We start from the raw sequence: 11,172 nt of genomic DNA on the forward strand, positions 1-11,172 counted from the left end.
ATTGTTGCTAGTTAATTTACTTTCGCTTGACATTTGCTGCCCAAGATAGATGCTCTTGATTTTGTTTCTGCTAGAAATGACGAGACCCTTTTTGTGAGTGGCTAGTAGGGTTTTCTGTCAAGGAAAATAGGCTCCCTCACTTGGTTATGAAATTGGTATGTGATTTGTTTTCTGTTAATGTCTTTGTAAACATCAGGCTCAGGTTTGATTATTAACCAGAAGCCACAGTAATTTATCAACGAACAGAGGATAGAGTTTGCAGAAGATTTAAGTTGTTCATGGCAGCAAGTCGGGTATCATTTTCAACTGCATGAGAATGGAATACAACACCTTTTATTGACACGACTGTTCCATAAACTGCAGGGCTCCTTATTTTTTTGCTAAAAACTACAACAAACGCAATGCAGAGGAGTTATACCTACAAGCATCATCAATGTAATCGATGTATGAGCGAGGCTGCATAAATTTGCTCACTTTCGCAAATTGAATATATGAACTCTAAGTTATACCCTTACAACTCTATCAATATATCACATTGTAACTCTACTACTAGGTCACATATTCGCATATATAGCTTGTGTTAGGGTCTTCTACAATATCTAGTTGAATGATACATAATTTTTCAATTCCAAAGTCTTGTGTTTACGCTCATACCAAACGACGTAATCCATAATTACTATCATCATTCTTTAATACAACCAAACGTATTATTGTAGTGATCATTCTCATTCTCATTCACATTCCTACACCAACCAAACGAAACCTAAGAGTTTAGCTGGATTCAGAAATAAAAATTATGAAGTTACAGTAATACCCACTCAGTCATCCAATCGAACTTGTATAAACTATGAAGTTTGAATAATTAAAATTCGGCAAACACTTCCTGACCTACAAACACAGTAATATCCCAAACGAGTGGAAGAATCTCCCAACCCAACTCCCTCCAATCCCTCCCAACACAACCCCATCAAACTCATTTCCCAAGCAACTAAGGGCAAATGCAATGGGAATTGATTTGCTGGGCCAACATTTTTGTTGGCCCGGTCCCACCTCTATTACACAAAAAGTCAAGTCAAACACGTATTCTAATACAGCCACATCAGCAAAACACAAATTTCTATACACTTTTTCTTCCCACACACTTTCTCTTTCCACCCAACCCAACAACATTCTATTCCTCCATATTATCCACAACAAAACTACACCAAAACATCAAATATCAATACATCCACATCAACAAAACACTTATCCCAATACAGCCACATAAGCAAAACACATTTTACAATACAGTCACATCAGCAAAAGATAACATCTTTGTTGGCCCAATACCACTTCACCATTGCATTTGCCCTAAGCAAGGCCTAAAGGTCAATCTATTTTTATTCCTATGGTAGAAGATAATTGCCTCAAGTTTTACACACATCCCATTAAATAGAAAATGATTATGCGCATCAAACCTAGAGAAAGGAACAAGGACGAAGGAAAATATTTCATTACTTAACTAAAACTCATAATCATTTAAATTCTCACTATTTACTCAATCAAGATCCAAAAATTGATGGGAAAGACTGCATAGTCAATATACACACCGCCAGTTCGGTTTATGTAGGGTATAATTTTAAAAAATAAAGATCTAAAGGAGGGGTAGAAATTCTAATAGGTTGGCACAGCTGTAGTATGCATGACTAACAGATTTAGTTATTTATTTATTTTCGAGAAGTCAAAAAAAAAAAAAAAAAACCATACAGCATGATGTAAAGAACTAAAGAAGAATCAAAGTTTTACAAAAATTCATTTGCTTACAAGCAACTTATGCTTAATGTCAACTTATTATATACATCCAGCGTAGAAAAGAATCAGCCTAAAAAAGATTATACCGAGCACAATTCAAAGAAGAATGTAAGTTTAAACAAGATTCATTTCCTTACTAGCAACTTATGCGTAATGTTAACTACTATTTACATCCAGCCTATAAAAGAATCATTAACATGGACAAGGAAATATTTCATCACCCAACCGAAAATACCAACACTTACTCAATGCCTTGATCTCAAGGGCAAGATCCGCTCAAGCTAGAGCTTTAAAGAGCTTAGCCCAATACAAGACAGTGAGTCACTGAGTCCTGATACAATAGCAATAATGCTCCGTTACACGATAATCAGGCTACATACACTTCCCCGCTCTAGATCTCATAGAGGCAGACCCTGAGAATCACCTTTAATATGCCTAAAATAAATGTAACAATACCAGCCTAATAGAGTAAGACTGTCTCTCTCTTCCTTTTGTTCTTTCCAGGAATGCAACAAATTAAGAACGTCGTTAAAAGTTCAAACAATTAAGAAGGTTTTCACAATTTCACATAGATGTTCATCATCATTGCAAGGATAAATACTGAACATTGTTCAATCAAAATCACACGTGGCAGAAACTGAAGTTCACACATACGAATTGACAAGACACGGTGTTTTTCTTTTTTGAATGGTTAAATTATATTAGAGTACCAAGGAGGAGAAATAGAAGAGCAGGCATGGTGATGTAGCGAATTTGATGACAACAATAAAGAATAGCAGAATAAAGATTTGAAAGACGAGATTAGAAGAAGAGACGATAGAATCGACTCAATTGAGTCTTTAGGGTTAAAACCCAACAGAAAATTCTGTATTTTAATTGAATAAAAGTCTAAAGTCCCCCTATAGCACGAGATGTTACAATCCTTAAATAGAGAAACCCTAAACCACTCCTATTAGGAAACCAATATTAAAAAGAAATCAAACAGACTCCTAATGTACCCCTAAAAGATACTACTTGTTCACCAAGCAATAGACTTCCTAAAATATCATAATAAAACACTAATAAATAACTAATATCGTTTTTTCTCACTAACCTGAAAATTACGATAATGCCATCGATTCTCAAACTTAAATAAAACCCTATAATATTGTCCTAACAATAATACTAGCATAAATAAAAAATAAAGACCTAAAACCAACTGAAAAGAATGTAAACTTCTAAATAAACTATAATTCAAAATCCCATGATTTTTGATCTACATCATACTTCCCTTGTTGGAGAAAACTCGACCTCGAGTTTTAAAGAATCGAAGTAGGAAAGCTGTTGACTTCTTGATCACCACACCCAACATACAAGACCACCTTGAACTCTTGAATAAATCCAGAACCAACATTAACAAAAAGTCTTCTCCATAAGGTTCGTCAAGTCTTTTTGGAATAACAAATGGGTATAAATCAGAAACGTTACAGATTGGGCTGATTTGCAAAACGGCAGCTCAAGTATATTGCACTGTTCACGTCACTGTAGCATAAACAGTGACTAATTTTCTGAATTATTTATTTTGGGTGTTTATTTAATTGTCTAAGCTATATTTTATATGAGGCTTATTATTTACGTATTAAGTGGGTCATGCGACTTTTAATATTATTGGAAGGTTAGGATTTGTTATATTTACATTAGGATGGATGGCTAGGATTTTAGGGTACTAAAAAGGGCTTATAAAAGGTTCTTTTTTAGGGTTGTAGCAGTCAGTTTTTGCTTCTACGTTATATTAAAATTCCAGAACTACGTTCTTGGTCTTTTGGTGCCTAAAATTGGTACTATTATAGTTCCAGCTTCAATTATACCTTATAATCTTGCTGGTTTCTGCTGTTTATTGTGTTTTCTTCTTCTACGCTGCATCACATGGTTATGCAGGACTCATATTTATAATGCACCCTATCAAGTTTCCAGGGTTCAGTCTCACTTCTCATTTCTCATTTCTCAACCCCCATACCCTCCCCGTTTAGATGTAAACCTTATTTTTTAAGCTATTATTTGTGCCTTTTGCAATGTCTAGATGCATAACACATAGGTTTTGGTTGTCTAGTTGTCTACGACGTCTTTTAAGTCATGTATCGTCGTGGTTTGATCTTTCGGTGTTTCAGGTAGTGTCATAAGATAGATATAGAGTTAATGCCCAGGAGAAGTCTTTTGTCATAAGATAGCCAAGCTTGTTTCAATCAAATTGACACGAACTCGTGAACTGGACCGAGCAAACAAATAGAAAACCAAAAAAAACAAAACATCAACCTAAAAAACAACTAAACACTAAGAAAAGCCCATAATAAGGTACTACCAATGAATCACAAGTTTCTGAAGGTGGATAGTTATGCCCTACATACAATACGAAATACTTTCAAGCAAATTTCCCAAGGATTCACCATAGTCTTACCCTATATCTTTCTAATAGCAAACCACATCCAAATTTGAAAAGAAAAAAAAAAGAAAGAGGAAAAATCAACCCACTGCAGGAAGAACCCCACATTAAGTGCAAAGAAATATCGAGTTTATTGTGCACGGTGCTATTGATCATTGAACGAGTTCTCAATAAATTACTACATATTACTGTGATAACAATTTCTTATCAAACTCGGGTATGCATGTCCAACGATGATCATACATTAAATAATTTCATTATGCCATGGCTAAGCATACAGTTACAGCAACATTTCCGACGATTCAGTTCTAATTCTATCAAAAAAGGACAATCAAACCAACCTCAAATTGGAACGTATCTCTTAAAACCTTGCTTCGCAGCCACTGCAGCCCCAGCTGCCACCGCACCAAACGCGCCAGCAACCGCCGCAGACCGAACCCCTCTAGCAGCCCGACACAGGGCCCCTGTCCCAAGCCCCGCGGCAACGCTAGTCCACATATCGTCCCGATCTGTTGCAGCCACCACTGAACTCTCAATCCCCGCATAAATTAACCCTACCACCCCGATCTGGTTGCCCCACGACCGACCCGATTGGCCAGAGGAGTTTAGGATCCGATTGAGCTTGAGCTTTGGCGTATCACCGGGCTCGAAAGACCTGATGGCGGAGAAGAAACCAGTAACACCACCGGCGACGGAGCCAGCGAGATAGGCGGTGCCAGTGTAGAAAGTTAGATTCTCGCCCCAGGAGCGGCGCTGGTGGAGAGACTCCTCGGAGAAGAGGAACTCCGGGGAGGTAGGGAGCTGATAAAGGGTCTGGACGGGGACACTGAGGTCTTGGTAAGGGTTGTAGAGCCGGGTGTGTTGGGAATGCGGATCGGATTCGCTGTCTTGATGAGACATGACGGCACTTGCAGTCGAGAGTGAGAAACGGTGGTGCGTTTTATTATGATTGCGTTGCGTTTTGGTTTGGTTCAGAGAATCAGAGAGAGAGAGGAAGAATCGGGAAGGAAATGCTTGGAACAGAAAGCCAGTTCGGGCCTTACAGCAAATCCAACCCATTGCTCATTTTTGGTACCACAATTTTCTTTATTTTAAGTAAAAAACAATTTTAGATTATCAGTTTTCTAACTTCCTTCCAATCACATATTTTATTTTAACATCACATAAAATATTTTAACATTTTTCAACATAACTACTTTTAATTACCTTCAACTTTAACTTATTATAACAAATGTAATTAATTTTGTTTTAATTTTAATAATGTCACCATTATATATTAATATAAATTAATAAAATTAATATTGATATTCTATATGAATATATTTTTTTATTATTATTTTAAAATTATTATTTTTATAAAATAATAATTAAAGTGCTAATTAATCAACACCACATATTTTGGATGCCAAAAATTTAATCACCACCATGCATTTCGGCTACCATTCCATGATTTATTCATCACCACATATTTTATTTAATTACCACCACACATTTCAGTTATCATTCCATGATTTATTCACGATCACATATTTCAGATATCATTCAAACATTGATTCACGACCACCTATTTCACTTAATAACCACAACACATTTTAGATATCATTCTATGATTTATTCTACACCACACATTTAAGCTACCACAACACATTTGCATTTGGCTATAAATAAGCTACTTTCCCATATCACCTTCACTTCACTTTCAATTCTAGTCTCACTTATACATTCTGTTTTTCTTGCAAATTTTAACTTCCCATGTCTCGTATATGTTACTCAAGGAGGATAATACTGTCAATGTGATGCAATCAAATTGCCCCTTTACTCACACACAGTAACAGTGAAGGAAATCACAAACTCGTTCAGATGGAAAAAAGACTAAACACCGCCTCGTATCAGAGGTTTCAGTGTGATAACAAGTTTCTTCAAGATCCAAAACTACTTTACCCTAGCACGACCCCCAGTACTAAACACCAAGTAACTGGGCTTAAAAGGACTTGGCCCAAAGACTCAAAACAACACTGAAAAAGAAAGTCCAGGCTCAAACAGATACAAGCCCACGAACAGAAACAAGAAAAATAAAAGGGAACACTAGTGTGCTCCTGCATCAACCCCTCTGGGTGGGTGAAAGAAATCCTGCATCTGGGGAGAAGACATTCACAAACTCAGCATAAGTGTCAGGGTCGACCCTCTTCAGTTCTTCTTTAGCGATCCAAGTGCTCTCACTTGCTGGTTTTCCAAGCCATTTTACCAAGAACCTCCTGTACGCATTACCTCTTCTAGAAATAGCTTCTTTAACATCAAGAATATCTTCAATCACTTCAGTGCTAAACTTTGGCAATGGCTGTAATTGCTTAGTTACATCACCAGTATCCCCCATGAACCCTTCAAAAGAATATAAGTCTGCAACATTGAATATAGGACTGATCTGGAACTCCGTAGGTAAATCTATAATATAAGCATTTGGACCAATCTTCTCCGCTACCTTGCATGGCCCAAATTTTCTGGCCTTTAGTTTATGGTATGTTCCTTTAGGAAACCTCTCTTTGCGTAAGTGCACCAATACCATATCTCCCTTTTCAAACTCACGCGATCTCCGATGTGCCTTCGCTGCCGCCGCATAAGCCTTATTACTGTCTTTCAGGGTTCGTTTAACTTCCTCTTGAACCCGCTGAATATGTTCTGCAAATGTTTCTCCAGCTTCACTGATACGAGAATCAAGGGGTAACAGTGCCAAATCAAGAACATGAACTGGTTTCAGGCCATACGCAACCTCAAATGGGGTCATTTTGATGGACCTATTCTAAGAGTTATTGTATGCAAATTCTGCTTGAGGGAGAACTGAATCCCAGCTCTTCATATATTTCCCAACAAGGCACCTAAGCATGTTGCCCAAGGTTCTATTGACCACCTCAGTTTGACCGTCCATCTGCGCATGGCAAGTACTGGAATAAGTTAATTCTGTGCCCAATCTCTTCCACAAAGTCCGCCAAAAATGCCCCATAAATTTTACATCTCTTTTAGACACAATTGAAATAGGCAAACCATGCAATCTCACAACTTCTTTGAAAAATAACTCAGCAATATGGGACGCATCTGTTGTTTTGGAACAAGGAATGAAATGGACCATTTTTGAGAATCGATCCACCACAACAAAAATCGAATCAAATCCTTTCGATGTCCTTGGAAGCCCCAACACAAAATCCATGCTCAAATGAGTCCAAGGTGAGTCAGGCTGTGGTAAGGGACTATAAAGTCCTACATTCTGTGCACCACCTTTCCCTAATTGACAAGCTTGACAACGTTTGACATACTTGTCAATGTCTTTGTGCATATGAGGCCAGAAATAGCAATCATATACCATAGCCATTGTCTTGTCTCTCCCGAAGTGGCCTCCCAACCCGCTGCCATGCAATTCCCTAATAATCTGATCATGTAAGGACCCTTCTGGAATACATAGTTGGTTTCCCCAGAAAAGGAAACCTTTATGCAGTCGAAAAGGAAGACGATCAGCAGCTTTTACCCCTTGCAGGTCACGGGAAATAGGCCAAAAAAAATTATCAACAGCGTATTGGGTAGTCAGTTCCTCAACCTTGTTTGCTTCTTCAGATTTATAACGAATGGCAAAAGTGAATTCTTGGAGATAAGCACTCCACTTTGTGTGCCGTGGATTTAGGTTACTTTGAGAATGTAAATATCGAAGAGATTGGTGATCTGAATAAACCACAAACTCACGATAAGCCAAGTAATGCTCCCAATGTTGGATAGCTCGAACGAGGGCATAAAACTCCAAATCATATGTAGGATAACGCCGTTTAGCTTCTGTCAACTTTTCGCTAAAGAATTCAATCGTGCGGCCATCTTGACTGAGAACAGCACCTATTCCCATGTGTGAAGCGTCACATTCAATCACAAATAATTTCTCAAAATCCGGTAAGGCCAAAACAAGAGCTTCTGTGAGGAGCTCCTTCATCAAAATAAAAGCCTCTCGTGCTGTTTTACCCCACTCAAATCGTGAATTTTTCAAGCATTCAGTTATAGGACTCATCACCGCGCTGAAGTTTCGAATAAATCTTCTATAAAAAGATGCCAACCAATGAAAACTACGCACGTCTCCCACGGATTGTGGGGTCGGCCACTTTTTCACAACACGAACCTTTTCTGGATCAGGTTGCAAGCCCTCGACTGAAACAATAAAACCCGAAAACACAACCTTTTTGCACAAGAAAGAGCACTTCTTAAAATTGACAAACAATTTCTCCTGGTCAAGAACCCTTAAAACACGCCTCAGCTGGATTAAATGCTCCTCCATAGAACGACTATAAATCAAAATGTCATCAAAATATACAACTACAAATAGCCCAATAAATGGTTTAAGTACCTCCATCATGACTCGCATGAAAGTGCTAGGCGAGTTGGAGAGGCCGAAAGGCATAACCAACCATTCGTACAGGCCATCCGGGGTCTTGAAGGCTGTTTTCCACTCATCTCCACTAGGCATTCGGATTTGGTGATACCCACTCCTCAAATCAATTTTGCTGAAAATTTGAGACCCCACAAGCATATCAGCATCTCTGCCAAGCGAGGAATAGGGAAGCGGTATTTGACTGTGATCTTGTTGATAGCACGGCTATCAATGCACATGTGCCAAGAACCATCCTTTTTAGGAGTCAATAGGGCCGGAACTGCACAAGGGCTCTTACTGACCCTAACCAGTCCTTTTGTGATTAGAGCTTCCACTTGTTGTTGCATTTCTTTACGGTGGGCGGGAGGCATCCGATAGGCTGGTAAATTTGGTAAAGGTGCCCCTAGCACTAAATCGATGGCATGTTGCACACTCCACATTGGGGGCAGTCCCCGAGGTAATTCTTCGCTAAATAACTCCTGAAATTCTTGAATCAACTGCTGAAACTCTGGACCAGATTCATCACACTGGGAAGAGTGTTGCTGAAAACCCTCAGACTTGTCACGGCTAACTAACACAAAACACAGCCATGTTTCGTGGCAAATTGTTGTGTAGTCACCAGCCCACTAATCTGAACAGTAGGGGAAATAGGAGCCAAATTAACATGTAAAGGATGTAATGTCATAACTCGCTTACCCACCTTAAATGTATAGGTATTGGCTTTGGTATGGTGGACCATGTCATTATCTTATTTCCAAGGACGCCCCAAAAGAATATGGCAAGCATCCATTGGAACTACGTCACAGGGAGCCGTACTCTCCACTCCATTACTGAAAGAAAATTTTACCATGCAACACTTAGTAACAGGAATGTCACTCCCTTTGCGAAGCCAGACCACTTTGTATGGCTTTGGATGTTTTTCAACAATCATATTTAATTTGTGCGCTGCATCTTGGGACATGATGTTTTCACAGCTACCACCATCCAAAATAACAGTGCACACATTACCATTACAAAGCACACGGGTTTTAAAAAGAGCATGCCTACGCCAACCCTCCTCTTCATCACCTTTGGGGGTCACCATAACTCGTCGGATCACTAATGATTCCCCCTCCACAGGAAAAACTTGTTCTTCTTCTTCATCATCATACTCATCAAATATTGGTGGGTGGTCAGAGCCATCTCCAGATTCATGCTCCAGAAGAGCAATCTTTTTTTGTGGACACACATAAGAAGTGTGGCCCTTTTCTCCACAAGAATAACAACGTATCTGGGAAGAGCTACTGGGTTTATTTCTGTTCTCTGCACCAAAGACTTGAATCTCTTTTCCCTTTTCCTCCATCCCTGTAGTTCTGGTAGTGCGCTGGGCACTCGAAACAGCTCCTGTTCCAGGAAACAAGGCACTTTTCCCTTAAGAATTAATAGGTTCAGGTCGACCAGCAGTGGGTCGTCGCACTCCCAATCGTGAGAGGCGTTGCTCGGCTTTCACGGCATACTGGCGGGCATCGACAAAGGTAAACAAATGTACCAGCCCTATCTCATCTCGCACGGGCTGATTCAACCCTGTCAAATACCTCGATGTCAACTGCTCTTCAGTTTCGTTCAACGCCACGTGAGCCGTTAAATTAATAAATTCAGCCGTGTAATCTTCGACAGATTGGCCTCTTTACTTAAGTAAATTGTAGCGTTCATACAGATCCATTGCATAGTCCGGTGGCAAAAATTGCTTGCGGAGTTTATTTTTCATGTGCTGCCAGGAACTAATTTTTTTGCTTACCTTGTCTTATGCGCTGTTCTTCAACACGCTTCCACCATTGAAGGGCTGCTCCCTTAAGTTTTAGTTTAACAAATAGAACTTTACGATCCTCGGCCATTGGCTTCCATTCAAGGTAAGTCTCAAGACGTGTTTCCCAGTCAAGGTAGTCGTCTACATGTAAATTACCCAAAAAATCTGCTACTTCAATCCTGACACCACCCCCATTCAGATCCAATGCACGTACAAGCCGATCTTCCAAACTGTTGTGAAACTCACCCCGATTTTGATGGCCTCGAGGTCGCTTGGCAGGGAACAGATGCTCTTCGTCTGAATCACTACTACCCACAAGGCTACCTTCCGGTAAGTCCCCGGAGTCACGGTGACCCTCGCGCTGTTGTAGAGCGTACACTGCACGTGACAAATCTTCCACCATCTGGCGCAGCTCGCCCATCTCTGTCTGCTGTGATGATTGGCCACGACCACCACGGTCCCGAGCACGTCCGACCATCTCCGATACCACTTGATGCAATCAAACTGCCCCTTTACTCACACACAGTAATAGTGAAGGAAATCACAAACTCGTTCAGATGGAAAGAGACTAAACACCGCCTCGTATCAGAGGTTTCAGTGTGATAACAAGTTTCTTCAAGATCCAAAACTACTTTACCCTAGCACGACCCCCAGTACTAAACACCAAGTAACTGGCTTAAAAGGACTTGGCCCAAAGACTCAAAACAACACTGAAAAAGAAAGTCCAGGCCCAAACAGATACAAGCCTACGAATAGAAACAAGAAAAATAGAAGGGA

At 39.7% G+C, this 11,172-nt stretch overlaps 1 protein-coding gene across 1 annotated transcript; it reads right to left on the reverse strand.

Moving 5' to 3' along the window:
• Positions 1 to 4,334: 4,334 nt before the first annotated feature.
• Positions 4,335 to 5,283, reverse strand: LOC120002346 (mitochondrial import inner membrane translocase subunit TIM23-1-like). Its single transcript, XM_038851068.1, has one exon. The coding sequence runs from the start codon at positions 5,267 to 5,269 to the stop codon at positions 4,553 to 4,555; it is 717 nt and encodes a 238-aa protein (XP_038706996.1). The 5' UTR covers positions 5,270 to 5,283; the 3' UTR covers positions 4,335 to 4,552.
• Between the last annotated feature and the right edge of the window lie 5,889 nt (positions 5,284 to 11,172).

Source organism: Tripterygium wilfordii, chromosome 7 (assembly GCF_013401445.1).
Source record: "Tripterygium wilfordii isolate XIE 37 chromosome 7, ASM1340144v1, whole genome shotgun sequence".
In the NCBI taxonomy this organism is placed as follows: domain Eukaryota; kingdom Viridiplantae; phylum Streptophyta; class Magnoliopsida; order Celastrales; family Celastraceae; genus Tripterygium; species Tripterygium wilfordii.

What these genes read in the sequence shown, in the direction of transcription:
- LOC120002346 (XM_038851068.1), bottom strand. Translation starts at nt 5,269, where the DNA reads ATGGGTTGGATTTGCTGTAAGGCCCGAACTGGCTTTCTGTTCCAAGCA.